The following is a 22,574-nucleotide window of genomic DNA, read 5'->3' as shown; positions in this document are numbered from 1 at the left end:
GGATCCTGGGCCCATTAGGACACACAGGGGTGTCTCTTGTTATCACAAAAACTCAGGAGGACCCCCAGCATTTCCCAGGACTCCTTACTCATCTTTTCAAACTGGACAGAGGGTGGTAGGTCACTTGATCAATGCCTTTCGTTGGATTACACAAATATCCAGTGATTCCCCTAAATGAGCAGCTTCTTATAAACAGAGTTGGAAAACACAGCTTAGATCTAAGGCCACAATATAGCCTTTTACCTCAACTTACTGTGTCCAAGAAGTCAGGGTAATGAGGGGCGCCTGGGTGGCTCATTTGGTTAAGCATCCAACTTTGGCTCAGGTCATGATCTCACCATTCATGAATTCGAGCCCTGAGTCAGCCTCTGTGGACAGCACAGATCCCCTGTCCCCCTCTCTGTCTGCCCCACCCCCATTCTCTCTCTCTACCCCCCTCAAAAATAAACATTAAAAATTTTTTTTAAAAAAGAGGCATAATGAAAAAGGCTATAGCCTATAATTAAGGATATCAAGAACTGTGAACAGGGCAGTTTCCTAAAAAGGGGGTGTGACTGAGCCAGCATTACTGGCCACCTTTGGAAGGAGGGCTGTGACTGGAACCTGATATCTGGGAGGATGAGATGCATTGGCTTTGCACTACACTTACATATATGAGGGGACTACCTTTTTTTATGAAAATGTTCAAATGTGCACAAAAAACAGAACAGTATCATCAATTCTTATCTCTTCGACCCTATGTAATTCAGTGTGTCATGTCTCTAACAGAAGGACACTTTCTTTTAAATGTTTATTTATTTTTGAGAGAGAGTGAGCAAGTGTGAGCAGGGGACCGTGCTGTCAGCACAGAGGCCAACACGGGGCTGGAACTGACGAACCGTGAGATCATGACCTGAGCTAAAATGGAGAGCCGGTCACTTAACCAACTGAGCCACCCAGACATCCCAGCACATTTTCTTACATAAGAGAACACCACAGCTGCCCTTAAAAAAATTCCTAGATATCATCTGGCATCCAGTTTCATATTCAATCCTGAAAGAAGAGACATGTTTTTATTTTGCGTGGATAACAGGCAAACTGGTAATATTGAAAAATCGGTTATAGCATCGCTGACTGTAGATACCAAACAACTGTAAAAGAGAAACAAAACTTAGGAACATTTGGTAATTAACACTAATCACAATGATTTATTCAACTGCCTGACACTTATCCCCAGTAACCACAGATCATAATAACAATTATGCATGTCATTAAATGTTCATGGGAGTACATCTGGAATCAAATAAAATGGACATGAATAGGGACAGCATCTGCTTGCAAATTTACAAGAAAGTTGTTTGCTTCCAACAAAATCGAATCGACCTAGATCATCCGAGTTCAGACCCAAGGAAGGGTAGTTTCTATCAAGAGAACCAAAACACTTTGGACTTCATCAAACTCCTACCTTTTCTCATTATCTTTGCAATGATACATTATGCTCTCGGCTAGGTGGAGAAAACGCTGATCCCAAATCAGCTGAATTACAGACCCAGCGCACCTGTTCTGGCATCGCTGAGAAGGAGCTCATTTCCCATGAACGTGACAGAGTGGGAAGGGCAGGTTTTGCATACTGTTTAAGAACACTTAGTCCTCCCTACCCCTCCCTAAATGCACTTCAGTTTGTAGGACTGCACATAGATGAGGGTGCAGAAAACTGACCTGGAGCAAAAATGCCTTCTGTGACTCGGTTTGTCATTTGGGGGACACTGATAGTTACATCAGAAGGCTTTCTGTCATGCTAGTGCACTACCTGTGTGACAAATTGTGTGGTCCTTTCTAAATCCACGTATAGGGGCACCTGGGTGGCTCAGTCGGTTAAGTGTTCAACTCTTGATTTCAGCTCAGGTCCTGATCTCAGGGTTCGTGAGTTTGAGCCCTGTGTCGGGCTCTGCACTGACATCACAGAGCCTGCTTGGGATTCTCTCTCTCTCTCTCTCTCTCTCTCTCTCTCTCTGTCCCTCCCTTGCTCTCGCTGTCTATCAAAAGTAAATTTAAAAAACATGATAAATGAATCAATCCAGATATAAAAGGATACATTTAGTTCAAAGGCAAAGGGTCCAACAGAAGGTGAGGGCACTCTGCGCACCTAAGTCTCCATTCCCTAGCAGTTGGTGTTTGCCATGAAGGCAGCCCAGATCTCTGTCTCATCCTCTCCGGTGCTGGTGGCCACTTGGTTCTTTGGACACAGAATCTGGTGAACTCAAGGACCCCAACCTGCCCCAGGGATCAACAGCTGGGCTTAGAGCCCTTCTGACAAAACCATCCCTGTAATGTTGACCTTGACTTTTTAGTAAGGTTGTAAGTATAACTGGGCGGGTTTTGTTAAGTTTACATTAGCCTAAGCCTTCTGCACAAGGGGAGGGAGGAAGAGAGGAAGGTGAGAAGACAGGCAGGCAGGCTGGGCTTGGAAATGGGACTCTCTGAACCTGAAACACTAGAGAGCCTGTTAAAGGCTTTGGGTCTGACAGCCCAGCTTCCCCATTCCACAGCAGCTATAAACAGAATATAATTATACTTAACAGAAGCCACCTACATTTTGAAGTTGCCCTAAATTTAAAGCTTCTGGGAGAGTTAATTAAATTTAATGAAAACCAAAGCCGCTAAACAAAGATGTATTGTAGCTCCCACTTAGGTATTCCTGAAGAAATTAAGTAGCAGTCATGAAGACCTACCTCACCTTTCCGATTTAAACCTCTGGATATTAACGCCCTAAGTCCATAAATAAGGTAATGCGGTCTTCTTTTCATTAGCTAATAACACTGTCAAACTGCTCATCCGTTCCTGTAGAAAGCAAGTAAAACAAAATTAGAAGGGAAAAGAGGAGGAGAAAAGAAGGAAAGCTATCCTGAGCATGACACGAGGTAATATCCTAACTGACTTCCCATCCCTAAAGCCCCTCCACCCTCTCCACCCCACACCCAAGTGGCATCTCTTTAGTTTGTGAGAAAACTGTATGTTATTTGCCATTGCAAAGCAATGCAGATCAGAATGGATACCTGTAAATCACAGCACCGGAACATGTGGCTTGCTATGCTCTTGTGGTCATCTTATTTAACCCAGACTATTTCTATGTAGACGCCATGGTGACCCTTTGGGTGGAGTTTAGCAGTAGGCTGGTAGACGGTAAAAGGTGACACCAGGCAGAAACTTCTTTTTAAGTTAATTTGCTTATTTTTGAGAGAGGCAGAGATGGCATGAGTTGGGGAGGGGCAGAGAGCGAGGGAGAGAGAGAATCCCAAGCAGGCTCCACGCTGCCAGCGCAGATCCCCACGAAACCACAAGATCATGACCTGAGCTGAAACCAAGAGAAGGACGCTTAGCCAACGGAGCCACCAGGTGTCCCAGCAGAAAACTTTTGTCTAGAAGAAGGACAGGAAGAGGAGGAGGTAAAGTGACCTTATCTGCCTGCACAGAGGGTAACCAGACAGTCCGGGACAGGGTGCTCATCACAATCCCCTGGGGAGCTTGTTAAAACATAGATTGCTGGACCTTACTCCCAGAGCTTCTGACTCAGGGGGTTTGAAGTGGGGCTCCAGAACTTGCCTCTCGAACACATACGCAGATGCTGACTGATATTGTGGTCCACCAAACCATATTTTGAGACCCACTGATCTAACATGTAGTGTCTCCAAAGTCTAGAAAACAGAGGCATTTTTTTTTTAATTTTTTTTTTCAACGTTTATTTATTTTTGGGACAGAGACAGAGCATGAACGGGGGAGGGGCAGAGAGAGAGGGAGACACAGAATCAGAAACAGGCTCCAGGCTCTGAGCCATCAGCCCAGAGCCCGACGCGGGGCTCGAACTCCCGGACCGCGAGATCGTGACCTGGTTGAAGTCGGACGCTCAACCGACTGCGCCACCCAGGCGCCCCCAGAGGCATTTTTTAAGAAGTGTTTGGTATTGGGTCAATCCAATCCAAAAGCACAACACAGTGTTGAGAAAACTGAGCCGCCAATGACAGGAAGTAGGCAGGTAATGGCTGAGTCCCAGACATTTGCCCCATCTGGCAGACCCATCAGTATCAGGTGAGCAACAAAGCCTCCCCCTTGAAAGGTGAAAAGAGATGGGTGGGGTACTATAGCCACTATCTAGCTGCTGGAATCAGATTACGACCTCAGCCCTTAGGGGAACCAAGAATAAGCTGTGGAGGGTCCCCATGGGCTGAGGAATGAATTTGGGACAGACTGCTTCAGGCCAAGGAAGCTGGGAGCATCTCCGACCTATGAAAAAACCTGACCCTCCAGGAATATGCATTCCCCTCCTGGCATCAGAACCTACCCTCTCCCCACCCATGTCCACAAATGCTCCAGCTCTTTACAATTCCTGTATAATTAAGCAAAATACCCGAATCACTAAAGTCCACACTCATCTGCCTACAATTAGAGCCCTGTACACCAGTTTAATGAATGATAAGGCACAGAACCATAAGGCAAAGTTACTAAAACACTTTCATGTTCACTGTCACGTGACTCTTCAAACCACCCCATGAGATGTACCAAGAGAACAGGCAAGATAAAGTAAAGGATTCTCAGGCATCACAGGACTGGCCCTCAGACCCACAACTGTGTGAAGTCGAGGCCAGCCTCCTGATTCCAAGCCTGGCCTTTTGACTGCAAATCTAGTATTTTTTGCCCCCATTAGACCACACTCCCTCCCATTTAAAAAGGATTTGAGGGGCGCCTGGGTGGCACAGTCGGTTAAGCGTCCGACTTCAGCCAGGTCACGATCTCGCGGTCCGTGAGTTCGAGCCCCGCGTCGGGCTCTGGGCTGATGGCTTGGAGCTTGGAGCCTGTTTCCCATTCTGTGTCTCCCTCTCTCTCTGCTCCTCCCCCGTTCATGCTCTGTCTCTCTCTGTCCCAAAAATAAATAAACGCTGAAAAAAAATTTAAAAAAAAAAAATAAAATAAAATAAAATAAAAAGGATTTGAGGGCGCATGGATGGTTCAGTCAGTAAAGCGTCTGACTTCGGCTCAGCTCATGATCTCGCAGTTCATGAGTTCAAGTCCCGCATCGGGCTCTCTGCTGTCAGCACAGAACCTGCTTCAGATCATCTGTCCCCCTCTCTCTTTGCCCCTCCCCTGTTTACTTTCTCTCTCTCTCCCTCAAAAATAAATAAACATTAGGGGGGAAAAAACACTTATGTAAAAATAAATAAATAAATAACATTAAAAGGATCTGAACCAACTCTACAGAACAGAAGAAACTTCATCTCTCCTGCTTCATTAAGCAAACACCCAAATCAACAGATTATCCAACAAGCATGTTTCATCACTGCACTGAACTTTATAACACTTAGCTTAGTCCATTTCCCCACGGAAAGGGAAGTCCCTCCCCTGCCTTAGGAAAAACAGAATTCTCCATTCCTAGAGGTAACCAAGCAAAGGAACGTTGCAGAATTACTCACCAGGTACATTAAAAAGGGGATTCAAGGGGCGCCTGGGTGGCGCAGTCGGTTAAGCGTCCGACTTCAGCCAGGTCATGATCTCGCGGTCCGTGAGTTTGAGCCCCACGTCAGGCTCTGGGCTGATGGCTCAGAGCCTGGAGCCTTTTTCCAATTCTGTGTCTCCCTCTCTCTCTGCCCCTCCCCCATTCGTGCTCTGTCTCTCTCTGTCCCAAAAATAAATAAACGTTGAAAAAAAAAAATTTTTTTTAAAAAAGGGGGGATTCAAGTATTCAGTGGGATGGATATTGACAGATATGGCTATTGATTATAAATTCTCTTAATTTCTTCATTAGGCTATTCATTAAAAACACTCAAGGGGCACCTGGGTGGCTCAGTCTGACTTTGGCTCAGGTCATGGTCTCACAGTTCATGAGTTTAAGCCCCACATTGGGCTCTCTGCTGTCAGCACAGAGCCTGCTTCAGATCCTCTTATCCCCCTCTCTCTCTGTGCCTCGCCTGCTCACATTCTCGATCTCTCTCTCTCTCTCTCTCTCTCTCTCTCTCTCTCAAAAATGAATGAACATTTTTTAAAAATTAAAAAAAAAAGTATTTAAAAAAACACAATATCCCTATCACCCTCTCTGTCACTTTTTTTTTAATTTTATTTATTTATTTTGAGAGAGAAAGAGAGACAGAGACAGAGAGACAGAGACAGAGACAGAGAAAGAGAGAAAATTCCAAGCAGGCTCTGTTCTGTCAGAGCAAAGCCCAATGCAGGGCTCGACCTCAGGAACCATGAGATCATGACCTAGACGAAAGAAACCGAGTCAGATACTTAACCAATTGAGCCACCCAGGTGCCCCACTCTCTCTGTAACTTTTAGGTGCAAAATGTTTCTGTGGGCACACTAATTTCAAAGGACTATGAAAGCCTGGTATTTTTGTCGGAACAATGAACATAAATGACAACGTATTGTTTCATACTTGCCAGCTAGTTCATTTTTGTCAAGTGGAAGAACACAGTAAGATATTTCTTACTGGAATCCATGGGTTTGGAATTCCAAAATTAGAACAAGCCTAATACCTCACAACCCCAAGTGTGTGTATTTCTTTTCCAATGGTATCTTTGCTATTTGAAAGTGTTATCTTTAATCTTCTTTAATGTATTCTTCCTCCTTTTCTGTTGTTCTCACTGTCAAGTTTTCAAATAAATGTCCATATGCATCAACTCTGTGATGTTCATTATAAAGTCTGCACATTTTTAGTACAATCATTATAAAAAATTCTGCCTGTTAAACCCGAGTACGAGTATGAATATTTTTTTAATATGAAATTTATTGTCAAATTGGTTTCCATACAAAACCCAGTGCTCATCCCAACAGGTGCCCTCCTCAATATCCATCACCCACCCTCCCCTCCCAACCCCCATCTACCCTCAGTTTTTTCTCAGTTTTTAAGAGTCTCTTATGTTTTGACTCCCTCCCTCTCTAACCTTTTTTTTTTTTCCTTCCCCTCACCCATGGTCTTCTGCTAAGTTTCTCAGGATCCACATAAGAGTGAAAACATATGGCATCTGTCTTTCTCTGCCTGACTTATTTCACTTACCATAACACTCTCCAGTTCCACCCACGTTGCTACGAAAGGCCATATGTCATTCTTTCTCTTTGCCAAGTAGTATTCCATTGTATATATAAACCACAACTTCTTTATCCATTCATCAGTTGATGGACATTTAGGTTCTTTCCATAATTTGGCTGTTGTTGAAAGTGCTGCTATAAACATTGGGGTACAAGGGCCCCTATGCATCAACACTCCTGTATCCCTTGGGTAAATTCCTAGCAGTGCTATTGCGATACATGAATATTTTAAATGGAAAGCCCATCAAGGCAGCATGCCACGTAGAATTAGGAGACGAGTGATCTAAGTTTGACTCCCGGCACCACTACATCCTAAGTCTGTGACTTTGGCAAAGTTTCCTCTCTGGGAAAAAAAAAAATGAAGAAAACTGCACATAAATCACAGGAATAAAATACAATAATGTCGGGGGTGGGGGGCGCCAGCATAATGGATAAGGCAGCATTTTACCATGATGAAAAATGAAAACTATGTGTGTCCAAATCCCAGATCTGCCACTTGACAGTGATATGATGGTGAGCAAGTGATTTAACCTCCCCAAACCTATTTCCTCATCTTTGTAATGAGGGTCATCATATCATCTACCTCACAGGTTTGCTGTGACGACTGGCTGGGATGGTGCTTGTAAAACTCTTGGCACAGACTGCTTCCTTTCCCAGCATCCTTTTCCCCAGGGTCCTCAGGTCTTCCTATGCACCTCTCTCCCTATCTTGCCATCTTACGTGGCCCAGAAGGAGATAATACATGTAAGCTAGATGCTGAAGCCTCTCAGGGAAAGAAATGTATCTGTTGAGGTATGTACAATGGAATCCTTGTTATTTGTGAAGAGAAACTCCCAAATGGCCTGGTTGAGAAATGAGCCAAACCACTGGATATGATAAAGGGGGAGAGCATGGAGCTTCCAGGGGCATGAGAGGTGAGCAGAGATGTGAGAGGAGCCATCCCATTGGGGAATGGCCAAGGCACTTGGACAGTGGGAATGGCCAAGGCACTTTTAAGAGCCAGAGGGTCTAGTATATGCCATGAGTAGCCAGTTGGGCTAAGCTGTAAGGTAAGCCCTCTGTGTTCATCCAAGTGTTTTGGTATCTGCCCAGTACACATAATTACTTTGTGTGTGTGTGGAGAAAATGTCAACAAAAGTGAATGCTGCTCCAAATTTAGTTTCAGGGTAGAAAGGAATGGCTGAGCCGGGTGAAATGAGAGATTATGATCCAATGGAATCAGAAAATCATATCAAAAGCCATTAAAACTCCCCAAGAATACTTGGGCGCATTGGTGGGGACACTGGATATCTCACTGTAAGCAGGAATGAAACTCTGGATTTAATTATTAATGAGGGGGGCGCCTGGGTGGCGCAGTCGGTTAAGCGTCCGACTTCAGCCAGGTCACGATCAGCCAGGGGAGTTCGAGCCCCGCGTCAGGCTCTGGGCTGATGGCTCGGAGCCTGGAGCCTGTTTCCGATTCTGTGTCTCCCTCTCTCTCTGCCCCTCCCCCGTTCATGCTCTGTCTCTCTCTGTCCCAAAAATAAATAAACGCTGAAAAAAAAAATTATTAATGAGGGGTGATGGAGTGCTGGAAAACTTGGGCCTGACCCCCTTCACCTATCAAGACTGCTAACAGCTTAATTGTGCCATTTTCCCCTTTTCATCACTGGCTTTTAACTGGACATATGCATGATTCTTAATGAAGTGAAATATTTGATTTCAAAGCAATGTTGGAAAGTGCATGCTCATAGGGTTCTGGAAATCTTGAAGCAAGACAACCTTCTGGCAGTGACCTAGTCCATGCTCGTAACAGTGAGGGAACCAGCCTGGGGAGTGGCATGCCAGATCTCACAGCTCATTCCAGCAGTAAATGGACTGGAGCTCACAGCCACGGGCAGCCATTCCCCTCCTTATCGCTGGGCTGGTTTGTTTCACGTCAGAAAGGGAATAAAAATGAGCCTGAGTGTGTAAGGTGGCTCACAAAACCAGGCAGCTCTTCCTAGCTCCCTGCAGACGTTCCAGAGTAGAGACACTAGTGAATCCATTTCAGCAACAATCTGTTTCAACTGCACCAATCAACTATGTCAATATGTTATTAGATCCAGTAACTCTGATGACAAATGAATGTTCTTTTGAGGATAAAAATATCATGATAAGACTCATTCTTTGACATAGAAAAGTGAGATGAAGTATGAAAACAGGCCCATTGGACTATCAGAGCTTGTAAAGTTTTAGGGCACCTGAGCGGCTCAGTCGGTTAAGCAGCGGATTCTTGATTTCAGCTCAGGTCACGATCTTACGGTTTGTGAGATCAAGCCCTGCATTGGGCTCCATCCTGACAGGGCGCTGAGACTGCTTCTGATTCTCTCTCTTCCCTCTTTCTGCCTCTCCCCTGCTTGTAGTTGCTCTCTCTCAAAATAAATAAATACACTTTTAAAAATATTAAAAAAAAAAAAAGAACTTCTCAAGTTTTCATTTGCTTTTCTGTGTCGTGAACTGATTTTCTGGTGAGTTGAAACAAAACGAACACAAGTTTAGAAAATTGAATGCCTTTAACAAAGAATACAAGACTGAGCAATTTTTGTGGTTGTAGTCTAATTATCGAATATGTGCTTAAATTAAATGTCACTGAATGTATGAAATAAAAATGAACTAACCGTTTTAATTAACTTCATTTGGAGATTTTAAACCTGTGATTTTTACAGAAAGGCTGAATGATAAAGGCATAACTCCCACAGTTATGATATAGGTATAACTCCCTATTACATTTATAATAGTAATAACTGCACTTTCAAGGTATACAAAGAAGTCAACGATGAGCTACTCTATAGAACTTGAAATTTGGGGCAACTGGGTGGCTCAGTCGGTTGAGCATCTGACTTCAGCTGAGGTCATGATCTCACAGTCCGTGAGTTCCAGCCCAGCATCGGGCTCTGTGCTGACAGTTCAGGGCCTGGAGCCTGCTTCAGATTCTGTGTCTCCCTCTCTCTGCCCCTCCCCTGCTCATGCTCGGTCTCTCTCTCTCTCTGTGTCAAAAATAAATAAACATTAAAAAAATATAAAAATAAAAAAGAACTTGAAATTAACAGACCATGTCTCACGCCTCTAAGTATTTGCCTGGATAATAGAGTTATAAACCTAATTAAATTCAAGAGACAACTTGACTGTCAACTATAAGATTTTGTCAGAAAAAGACAAAAGATATTTGCTTGGGTATTAGAGGAGTTGTGATGGTCCAGGAGAGAGGACTCCCCAAGGTATTGTAAAAAGGAAGTTAGGGGAAAAAACTTTAAAACATTGAGGAACTAGAGGGGAATAAGCCAGGGGCATGTTTTCAACCCTGCAAGGAAAATCAGAAATAAAACATGTCCAACATAAAGGGGCTTCTCTGGTCCAAGTAATTCTAGGATACCCAGCGTTCTCCTATTTCATCTTTAGAGAATTTTCTATAATTCCAAAGTTAAAGAGTAAAAGTCCTGCTGGCATTATAGATCAGCACTCCTCTGAGCTCCATTTAGTTTAATTTTTTAAAAATTATTTTTAATATTTATTTTTATTTTTGAGAGAGACAGAGTGTGAGTGGGGGGAGGGGCAGAGAGACAGGGAGACACAGAATCCGAAACAGGCTCCAGGCTCTGAGCTGTCAGCACAGAGCCCGACGTGGGGCTCGAACCTACAAACCGCGAGATCAAGACCTGAGCCGGAGTCAGACACTTAACTGACTGAGCCTCCCAGGCCCCCACATTCAGCTTAATTAAGGGGTCTAAGTCAAATCAGATGATGTGCCAAAGATAGGGATGGAGGTAGAGATATCGCTTCGAATGCATAGTAGAATAAACACGAAGTAGGAGTGGGCGACCTTGTTTCTTGGTGTGACATTCATGAGTCTCCCAGGGTGATCTGGCGCAATTCATCAGCTTCTGAGGTACATGGCCATCTGCCAAATCAGGTTTTTTTAATTGTCAACTCTAAGGAGTTAGAAGCTAACAATTCACAGGTAGGAAAAATACATATTTCTCCTTTTTTAAGTTTATTTATTTATTTTTGAGAGAAAAAGAAAGGGGCAGAGAAAATCCCAAGCAGGTTCCACGCTGTAAGCTCGAACTCGCAGTGAGTTAGTGACCTGAGCCGAAATCAAGAGTCAGACACTTGATCGACTGAGGCACCCAGGTGCCCTCATATTTCTTTTTTTAAGATTATATTATTATTTTTTAAATAATCTCTACACCCAATGTGGGACTCAAACTTACAACCCCGAGATCAAAAGTCACATGTTCCACCAACTGAGTCAGAGAGGTATCCCAAAATACATATTTCTTGAACAACTCCTAGGCAAATATATATTCTCTAATTAATTTAAAAAAATGCAACTGGGGCACCTGGGTGGCTCAGTCGGTTAAGCATCTGATTTCAGCTCAGGTCATGATCTCACAGTTTGTAGGTTCAAGTCCCGCGTCAGGCTCTGTGCTGACAGCTCAGAGCCTGGAGCCTGCTTTAGATTCTGTGTCTCCCTCTCCCTTTGCCTCTCCCCCACTTGTGCTCTCTCTCTCTCTCTCTCTCTCTCAAAAATAAATAAACATTAAAAAAAAATTTAATGCAATTGAATTCAAACCTGAGACATCATGGAACATGTGCTAAAGAATAGTAATTTCTTTAAATGATAATAGCTTAAGACATAACAATAAAATTGCATTCACTCTTCAATGGAACTAGCTCCATAACATCAGATATTCTGTCTTCCTTGTTCACATCTGGATCTCCAATGCCCAGTACACAATAGGAGTCCAATGAATACTCCTTGACTGAGGATCCATTAATGGTCTTGAAAATTGTTCTCTGGGAAACAATTTCTGCTACTGCTTCCATATTAAGCTGAAGGGTGAAGAGTGAGGGGAAATAATTTGTTCCATCCAGTGTGTCCTTACCTCCACAGGCCAATAAAACTGAGTACTCTGAATTAGGCAGAAGAAAAAGAAGGGAGGTCTATTTTCATCGGGGACAGTGGGCAAGAAAGTCGTGGTACCAACACCCGAATATTTAATCTCCCAATCACAACTCAAAGGTAAAACACACTTTCACTGTCCATGTGTCCTCCGTTGGGGCATGGGCAAACGTGAAGGCTCACTTTGGGTTGAGGCTTGGCTGTCATTGGACCCAGCTTCAGATGATTATTCACAAAGGTCAGGACGACTGGGTGACTCAGTAGGTTAAGCGTCCAACTTTTGATTTTGGCTCAGGTCATGATCACACGATTCATGAGACTGAGCCCCACATCGGACTCTGCACTGACAGAGTAGAGCCTGCTTGGGATTCTGACTCTCTCTGCCCCTCCCCTGCTCATCCTTGCTCACTCTCTCTTAAAATAAATAAACTTAAAAATACTTTTTAAGTCAAAGATTCAACTCACCTAAACACACAACACTACGGATTTTCTTACAATACACTGGGTGAACAGGACTGTTATGTTCTGATCACGAACCCACTTCCAATCAAAAACAGGGGCCAGCCCCCAGACACAGGGCACATACCTCTTGTCCAATTTACTGCCACAGCCACCTCATTTGAATCAGACATCTGAGTCTTAATTGCTTCAATTGCTTTTTCTTGTTCGGTGATACAAAATGTAGTAACGCTAAGCAATGAAAGCCTTGCTGCTGTCAGCAGGGAATGACTTTGCTTAAGGCCATCGCTTTTGGGTTTTTTTTTTAATGACAAAACTCACCGTTATGGACACGCTGACACCTGCCTTCCTCGCCTCACCTCCCCAAGTGAGACAAGCCTACAGGGAACCTGCCAGCTGTAAAGCCGCTCTTACCATCTGACCCAGTAAGTAAGTGCACTCCTGAAAGTTCTGGTCTAAGGAAACAACACCAAGGAAGGGCAATGTTTACAACAGCACTGTTTAAACAGGGCGGAGGCTCATGAATGTTGACGGGGATGAAAAGCGAAGATCGAGGTGATACCTGAGTTGCTGGTTTGGAAAACTTGAGTAGGTGCCGGTGCCTCTCACTGATACAGGGAATGTGCAGCTCAGGCTGTTATACGAGCTGGTAACTGTGTGTGCCCGGGAGTTTTAACTGCCCGGGTGTGTGAGTGGGAGAGGGTCTTGCGTACTTCCATAATTGTTTACAGCAAGAAAGAATGACAGTCTTAAATACTGTTTTCTTTTTTGTTATTATTCATTTATTTTGAGAGAGAGGAGAGGGAGAATCCCAGCGAGGAGCCCCATGCGGGGCTCAAACCCACAAACCACGAGATCGTGACCTGAGCGGAAACCAAGAGTGGGAGGCTTAACCGACTGAGCCACCCAGGTGCCCCTTAAGTACTGTTTTCTTAACTGGCACTCAATATCTCCCCCAGGCCCCATCCTATAGGCCAAATCCCACCCCCCACCTGTTTTTGTACAAGTTTGTACCTTTTTTACAAAGGTGTTTAAAAAAAAAAAGTTGTAACATCAAAAGACATTATGGAATACAAAGCTGAGCTGTTCAATATCCCTTCAAAGGACTCTCCCTCGATGTGATACTTTTTAGTCTGTTTTTCTGGTTCAATTTCACATCTTCTTCCATTATACCTCCAGAAACTTCCCCCAGTCAATGCTGCCCCAAGCAACACACAGCTCTTTCTGCTTGTGTATTTTGTTATTCTCGTCAGCTGTGGACAATTTATGTAGCCAAGCTTCCTAAAACAGAGGTTCAGGGGGTGCTTCGGTAGCTCATTTGGTTGAGTGTCTGACTTCGGCTCAGGGCATGATCTCTTGGTTGGTGGATTTGAGCCCCGTGTCACGCTCTGTGCTGACAGCTCAGAGCCTGGAGCCTGATTCGGATTCTGTGTCTCTCTCCCTCTCTGCCCCTCCCCCACTTGTGCTCTCTCTCAAAACCAAACATTTAAAAAATTTTAAAAAGTTGGGTTCAGGACAAGACTACAAATAACTCACACTTACATGGGTACATTTGGAACTTTAGTGCTTCAGCCTTTTATCCCTTCAGGTATCTTTTTCCATTTTTCGAGCAACGCTAACCCTGATGTCTAGAGGTCACTTTGAGCCAATATACTGCATATTCATGTGAAATATATCTACATTCATTTTTACCAAGGCTTGCAGGGTGTTTTTTTTTTTTTTGCCTATTTATGGGTTTTTAAACAGTTGTGTGTTTTTTTTTCTTTCCTCTCTTAAATACCTTAGTCCACACTGACTTAAAATGCTCTGCTCTTCAGAAAATCACTCTCTGTAACTTTCAAGTTTTAAGGTTTCTCACTTTCAGGATTTCTCGGTGGAATTAGGTTATCATTTAATTTGGCTGTTCTATTTGTTGACTTAATAAAGGATAAAGTTTGTGTTAGAGTACTATCATTAGATTATTATTCAAATCTATTTCCCTTCACTATAAAAATCCACTTGCTTAGATTGTTTCCTTTAAAACAGATATATCCGTGGCACCTGGGTGGCTCAGTTGGTTGAGGGTCCGACTTCAGCTTCATGATCTCATGGTTTGTGGGTTTGAACCCCGCATCAGGCTCTGTGCTGACAGCTCAGAGCCTGGAGCCTGCTTCAGATTCTGTGTCTCCCTCTCTCTCTGCTCCTCCCCTGCTTGTGCTCTCTCTCTCTCACAAAAATAAACATTTTAAAAAATTAAAAAATAAAATAGATACACCGACTTCTGTGAGAAGTCAACAGTATTACTAAGAACAGTTTCACACAGGTGCACACTTGGAAAGTTTAAGGCTATAGAGGAGTTTACCAGGTGATGAAGTTAAAAAAAAAAAAAAAGAGCTATGGAGTCTTTGCAGAGGGACCATTGTGATTTGGTTTCCCAGTATTCTCGATTTCCTCAGACATCACACCTGATGAGCTCTTGGGCCATGAGGTTTGGGGGAATGATCCCATGGATGCAGAAGGGTTAACAGGGCAGCTCTGAGACAGCTATCCTTAGAAAGGTTTGCCTGCAAGGTTGGCCCTCGGCTGGCATGTGGGAACTTAGATTTCAGGAGGGCTCCCCCATTCCCTGAGAAAGCAGCTCCCTGTTCCCAAACTGTACCAGGGGGTTTATGCTAAATATACCTGCTTTCCTTCTATGAATCTGGAATTCTGCTACGGGGTCTGGCAAGACGAGCCTGTGTGACAAGCCTCCCAGTGAAAACCCTGGACACTGAGTCTTGATAGACATTTTACACGTGTTGTCACGATTTGATGCTGGGGGGATTAAGCGTGTCTTGTGTGACTCCATGGGAAAAAAAAAAAGTCTTGAAAGCTTGTACCTGATTTCCTCTGGACTTCACTCGATGCAGCCTCTTCCTTTTTCTGCTTTTGTTTTGTATCTTTTTGATATAATAAATTGTAGTCTTGAGTGTGGCTGTATGCTGAGTCCCACGAGTCCTCCCAGCAAATCATCAATACCAGGGGAGTCTTGGGGACCTGCCAACACACTACCCTCAGCCATAAGTTTGGGTCCTGATAGATGCAGGCATAGCCAACATCTCTATAGAGGTGATCCGAGGATTGGCTTCTGACTCCAGCATGGCTAGAGAGACCAGATGAGGCCTCCCCTGGGCTTCTGAGAGAACCCAGCGTTCTTTATTCTGCTGGTTGATGTGGGATGGGACTGTGAGGCTGCACCTGGTGGTTGCCTTCTTATGACCAAACAAGAACAACCTGGAGTTACCAGGGAGGCTACCACATGGAGCCTGCGGATAAGGCAGGCACAGAAGGCAAGGAATTGGGCCAGGATCACCATCAATTGCTTGATCAAGCTCCTTCAAAGACAGTCCTACCCTTCTAGATGTTTCCTCTGTTATGCAGGCAAGTTGTGTTACCAGTGTGAACTAGTTTTATTATTGGCCACCGCAAGGATCCCAACTGATGCGACACTGAACCATGCCAGAGTCTGACGGAGAGAAGACTAAGTGAGAACCCTGTCAGGTTTCTGAGTTGGGAAGTCACATATTTATTCAGGTGTGTGTCCTAGTAAGGCCCCTCTGGTGGGCAGGAGGTGCGTGGTGAAAAACTGAGACCAGTGGGAACACCACTAAATGAGCTATCCACTAAGAGGGTATACATGGTAGCAGCAACTGGAAAACCCTGGAAGATTCAGTAAATGGAAGTGAAGGATTGGATGTGGGGGGTGAGCACTAGAAAAGTCGAGGATGACTGGTTTCTTAGTTTGCCTCAGCAAAAGGTGGTGTTCTTTTGTTTATTTGAGAGAGAGAGAGAGAGGGAGAGAGAGAGAATCCCAAGTAGGATCCCCACTCAGTGCAGAGCCCCATGCGGGGCTCAAACTCATGAACCACAAAATCCCGACCTGAGCCGAGATCAAGAGTCTTGACACTTACCCCACTGGGCCACCTAGGTGTCCCTAAGAGGTGATGTTCTTAACTAAGGCAACAAGAATACATGCGCATTTAGGGGTGGAGGGGAAGACGACGTGTTGACCTGCACAGTAACCAGAGGACAACAGCCTCGTAATGACTTGTAACTGTGGGTGGGACTGTGGGATTATGGAAGGAACATAACTAAAATACAGGTTCAGGGGCACCAGCACTCAGGCGATGGGTGAAGATAGCAGAGGAGATGAAACCATCCAGGAAGAAAATGTCTTCCAAAGGGTGCTCAGGCCTGAAACCTCAATCCTGATCCTACAGAGATGGGTAGATAGGATAAATTATAGAAGAGAAAAAGAGAAAACAGGGAGACTAACCCATGGGTTCGTTAATAAGTTAATATATTTCTTAATGAAGGATAAAAGGGAAATGATGAATTAAGGAGGACAGTGTATTCAACAGTATGAAGATTACAGAAAAAGTTAAGGAGCACAAAGACGAAAAAGAAGCCGCTCAATCTGGATAACAGCCTCTCTCTGACCTTTGAGACTGACAGAGAAAGGTTAGGAAGATAATTAAAACATCTCTTTCTTAACATGCTTTAAAGATGTAGGGTCTACATTCAACACTCTCATCAGTGTGTGGCATTTGATTCATTTTAACATACTGTTTCTATTTGGAAGGACACTAAGCTCTTCCAAGCTCAAGAGCAACAACGGCTATGACAAAAGACCAACATTAAAAGGCTGCCCCTTTAAAAAACAAATTCTACTGGTGTAACAAAAAATCACTCTGAATTATAGTTTTAGGATACCATACAGAGATTGTGAGGCTGAGGCATAACTTCTAGGTCTTCTCCACATCCTGCTCACTCATTAAGCCAACAATCCTGAGGCGTGCCTTCGTGTTCCCCCACTGTGCTAAGTGTTCCAATTCCATGTTTCTGAGACCGTTTCCCTTGATCCCTGAGCCTCCTGAAGCGAAGTGCCAGGCCACACTCCCCGAAGCCCTATTTGGGACTGAAGATGGTCCCCCAGCTCCTGAGCAAGTCAACAGCGGTCTCTGAGCACACTCGTCGGCCCCAGGTCATAGTCTGTCAGTAGGGCGGGCCGTGATCAGTGACCGGTTAGCGCAGGCCAATTCTGACGGGCACCAGAGCCTCCTCTGTTCTCTCTCTGCCTCCTCTGCTTACCACTCTCCACCCAGGCGTTGATCCCCACATCTCCAAATACATTCCTGCCCGGAGATCTCCACGTCAAAGCCCGGTGGCCAGGGAACGCAGCCCGTAACAGCCGTCTCCGCACACATGTTCTCGGCCGCACTCCACAACTGGAATTCACTCCATCTCCGACCTCGGCATCCCACTTGCTGGTAGCCTCTGCGGCCGACCCATCAAAAGGGCATCTCCTCGGCACACATCATCCGAGTTAAAATGGTGGGGAAAACACCAGTGTGACAGCACTTGCCTGTGACCTATTTCTGATTTGAGAGTACTGATTAAACAAGAAAATTCTTATGTTTGGTAGATTTACAGGCATTCTATGAAAATAAAAAAATTTCAACAAAACCGAGGTGAGAAGAAGGAAAACTATTTGGGAACATAAAGACCTTTTTCCTGCTTTAAAGCAGAACACTGTCATAGCAAAGTATGGAAAAATAAGTGAATCCATGTGACAATTCATGTTAAAACTGGGGTATCAATACATTAGAGAACAGAATTTAGCAAAACAAAGTGCAAAAGACATCAATGTGGCTTTCCTCATTTAATGTTCCTTTCCACTTATAAATGCTATCACAGTTCTAAAGAATTGGGAGAAAATTTTTTATTATGAAGATATAGCTCTAAGAACAGAAAGATAATTACATGCTAGCTTATAGTTCATTGTAAAAAATAATTATAACGTGAAAAGTTAGTAAAAAATTAAAATCTGAAAAGTTATCTAAAGTCTGAAAATGTTAAGCAGAGTCCTCTGTATCTTGGCTGTGATCACTTTTGCATATCTGGGAGAGGAGAGTATTTAAATTCTCTATTCTTATTAATAAGGTGGTGTGTCCTTCACAGCTTGGCATAGTCTTTAAGAATCATCTGAAGCTTCTGGCTCAGCAAGATGTTCCCTCTGGCCTTCAGTCTGCCACTGAAGAATGCCTGGAAAGGAAAGCGGGACAAAAGAGCGCCAGACTTCATCATGTTGCATTTCATTTCTTTTTTGAAAAGATCACTGTTCAGACTGAATACAATTGAGATAATACCTCTGGATGACAAAGGCAACTTTTATCTAGCAATAATACTTTAATGATTATAGATAGTACCCAAATTCCTAGATACCTAAGGAAACAAACAAACAAAAAGACTCCTTGTGTATTTTGGAAAACCACAGAATAATTTATCTGAACTGACAGATCTGGGAGTTCTGTGTCTCAACCCACACTTGGATGTCGGTCTATGTTCTTAAATGTGAATTTAAGACCCTATGAATATAGGGCTTTGCTGTAGTCCTGACAATAAAAGTATTTCTTACTCCTTGAAAGAGAAAGCCATGTAATGACAAAACAACACCGTGTAACTAAGTAGCAAATCGGCCCTGTGCTGTAGCATCAGAAGGGCTGGGTTAAAATCGAGGCTCTGCCACTTCCAAGCAAGGTGAGCCTGGGCAAATTACTTAACCTCTCTGAGCTCCAGCCTCCTCATCTACGGGGGCATGACAACAGTACCTAAATAACGCAGCTGTGTCGCTGAGCTGAACGAAATAGTGTGTCAAGCGCTTAGCTTAGCGTGCGATGTGCGGTAAGGGCCTATCAAATGTGTCATTATTACCAAGTGAAGGCTGGAGAGTTCAAACACTACAGAATCGCCTGTGGGCCTGGCCTGACACAGAGACTTGTCCACGTTCCTTAAGTTCACCCTCGCTGTCAACTTCCCTCGCAGTAAGAAAACACATACGTCAAAGTTCATACAGCTAATGGGGAAATAGTATATAGACTATGAAGTGAAAAAGAAATCCCTAAGTTTTTAGATAGATGGAAAAAATGTAATATCCATGTATTCTTACCATTACAAAGCAGCCTAGGAATACAGTCTCACCTGAGAAGCCAAGCCATCAGCTTGCAGTGAGCCTGTTTCCTGCCAGTCGACAGCTGAGAAAACTTGAGAGCTGTAATAACCGGCTCAAGGCCACAGCGCCAGCGAGAAGTGGGGCTAGGCCTTGAACTCACACGTGTTCTTCCTCAACACAGCCTCCGGCTTATCAACATACAGCAACTTGATCTTAGAAGCAAACCCTCATCAACTGGAGGGAAAGCCAAAACTACGCCAACTTCTTATCCCAGAAAAAAATAAAGGGGAACTCATTCACAATCAGGATCAACTGCGAGGGGTCCAAACAGGAGCCTGGGATTTCAAAGCTAAGACTGCTTTCGTGGGGCAGTGACAGGCGCTACACTCCGCGAGCCTGGCAGAGGGGTCAGTACCGAGACCTGCCTGCTGGGGTCCAGCTCTGAGACGGACATGCCACTGAGGATCAGAACACCTAATTCCTTGAAGTAGATACACCAAAGCCAACGAGGACGGGTGTCATAGAGCAGAATAATTCTGTACAGACATCTCTGTCCCTATCTATTTCCTTAGGATAGATTCCTAGAAGAAGAAATACTGAATCATGACACAACCACGCTTGCCCATCACCAGCGTGCAAACTGTGCGGCACAGTATGGAACAATATGGAACATTTAACATTTTCGAGGGAAATACAGGGACATCAATGAAACACAACTCTTGCTTGGACCTAATCACTTAATAAAAGGCTGTTAGGTATTTCTCTGAGCCTAGGGGTGCGAGGCAAAAAGTACTGAGACCACAGGTTGCCACGAAGGAACAAAGTCTGAAGCCCTCCCACAGTGCTTTCCAGAAAGACTGTACCCAGTTTATACTCACTCCAGCTACCTGTGAGTTCTCTTATCCCAACTGTAACAATACTGTTCATTTTAACCTTTGAAAATTTGAGGCAAAATGACATCCACTAATTTGCATTTTGTGGCTACTGGGAAAAATTAATAGTTCTTATGTATCTAAGTCATTTCTATTTATTGATTACTGGACAACTTTTGCTAACTTTTTTCTATGTGGTGTTTTCCAGAGCGTTGCAGAGGTTACTGACACCACTCTACCGTGTATCGTCGTTGTCTGTGTTATTTCCCCCAGGTTTATGGGACCACCTCGAGGAGTCCGACAAGTTGGCGTTTTCAGTTTCCCCATGGCCTCAACTGCTATTGGTGAGCTCCTGTTCCTGATTTTTATCCTTGCTTTCATCTGCTCAAGTATCAGTGAGGGCCCACAGTATGCTAGGCGATAATCTAGGCAGGAAATAGGTTATCTTCCTCTGTTCCCATGGAGCTAACATTATGGTAGGGGAGTCAAAAAATAAAATGTAAGCAAGTAATTAAAACCTGTTATAAACACTAGGAAGGAGAGAGCAGGATGCTATCTCACATCCTCCCTAACAGAAAGGAACTACTCTGGGTGAACTGAAGCCAGCTCTGCCAAAAGCTCAGGGGACAAGATCCAGAAAAGGCAACGGCACAGACACCAAAGCAGTAAAAGGTGATGGGAAGAAATGGACAGAATGAACAATGTGAATGACTCAGCATTCTAAGTGGGAGACAAATGGTGTGGGCTGAAGCGAGAAAAGACGAGCAAGAAAATCGCCACGCAGGACATGGGAGTTTGGTAGTCTGGATGTCATCCAAGGGCAAACGGAAATCTTAGGGAGGTTTTCAGGTAGGGCGACCAATAATCTAATTTACATTTTTAAACGGTTCCCCTGGACCCTGTGTGGAGAACAGACTGGTGGAGAGACAAGTTTGGAAGTGGTAAGACCAGCCAAGAAGCCCTAGGAGTAAGCCAGCAGAGATGCTGGAGGCTTGGATCGTGGTGGTATCTCTAGCGGGGAAGGTGGAGGATGAATGTTAAGATATATTATGGAGAAAGATCAGGCAGAATTAAGGACAAACAGAATACAGAGGTAAGACAATATAGAGCCAAGACAATCCTTACATTACCAAGCATATTAACTTGTATAGATAGATGGTAGTGCCATTTACGGAGACAGAAAAGACTGGGGGAGAAAATGAACTCATGAGTTCTATCTTAGATGACGTCAGTGAGAGATGCCAGTAAGACCTCCCATCAGAGGGTCAGGTGGAGAGATGCCGACAACACTGTGGAACTCAGAGAAGACAAGTCGGACATTTAGATCTGTGAGTTGTCAGCACATCCAAGGCTTTAAATACCATAGGATGGAGGAATGCATTCGGGGAAAGACGTTACTTAGAGAAGAGCCCTGAAATGAGCCCTGAGAAGCACCAAATTTAATGGGTGGGGTGGAAGAAGAAGACAGTAAAGGAGATTAGGAAAAGCCAAAGGTACAGAAAGCAAAACAGGAGAATATGGTGTCAAGAAAGCCAAGGGATGACATCATTTCAAGAAGTTGGTGGTTAACTCAGTTGAATGCTAAGAAGGGCTAAAGCAGACTTGGAATGCAGTAAAAGATAATCAGAAGAGAGATGAATGAACAAAGGGTCACTTGTTGGAGAAGCCATTTTTATGAATCATGAGGGAAGGTACCAAGGTCAACAAGAGTCGGTGGCAGAGAGAGAAAGACTGTATATACGAGGAGATGCGGTCTCTGATGACTGAAGACTAATGACCTTAGCACTGAGGTTGGGGAGAAGGTAACAAAGCCAAAAGGCTTCAGAAAAACTCTGATATTAATTAGAATTTCTCAAAGGATTATCATTAAGAATAATAAGTAGCTAGGTTTCTGTTAAGTTTTTGCTTCTGCTTTTATTTTTTAACATTTAATCCCATTCCGTCTGGTGGTGACTTAGGTACATGGAGTGATGAAAGCACTACCATTTCCTATGCCACTGCCCAGTGCCATCCACTAAATGATCCATTCACCCCCAAGGGTCTCGTATTCCTGGCAATTACAAAAATGTTTCCCTGATCCTACATTAAATCTTTATATAAGGGCACCTCAAATGTAACACGTCTAAAAAAGAACTCCTAACGACCCACTCTCTGCCCTGGAGTCAATTTTCCACTCAGCGGCCAGAATGACCTTTCAAACTCATGCCACAATGGCTTCCTATCACACACGAGATCTGGACTCCTTGCCAAGACTGCGAAGGTCCTGTGCAAACCAGCCCTTGCCCACTCT

The 22,574-nt window shown here is 44.0% G+C and overlaps 1 protein-coding gene across 2 annotated transcripts in view; it reads right to left on the bottom strand.

The window, feature by feature from the left end:
* Positions 1 to 18,036: 18,036 nt before the first annotated feature.
* HSD17B4 (hydroxysteroid 17-beta dehydrogenase 4) overlaps positions 18,037 to 22,574 on the bottom strand; it is an 86,688-nt gene continuing 82,150 nt past the window's right edge. For both annotated transcript variants that reach the window (XM_040444304.1, XM_040444305.1), the window contains exon 24: positions 18,037 to 18,505. In XM_040444304.1, the coding sequence (XP_040300238.1) occupies positions 18,416 to 18,505 (90 nt within the window). In that variant the 3' untranslated portion in view covers positions 18,037 to 18,415. The remainder of the gene's footprint in view (positions 18,506 to 22,574) is intronic.

This window comes from Herpailurus yagouaroundi, unplaced genomic scaffold (genome assembly GCF_014898765.1).
Source record: "Herpailurus yagouaroundi ecotype Mexico unplaced genomic scaffold, PumYag 192, whole genome shotgun sequence".
NCBI classification, from domain to species: domain Eukaryota; kingdom Metazoa; phylum Chordata; class Mammalia; order Carnivora; family Felidae; genus Herpailurus; species Herpailurus yagouaroundi.
The sequence above is the reverse complement of the archived record's forward strand: the minus strand, read 5'-3'. Positions and strand labels throughout refer to the sequence as shown.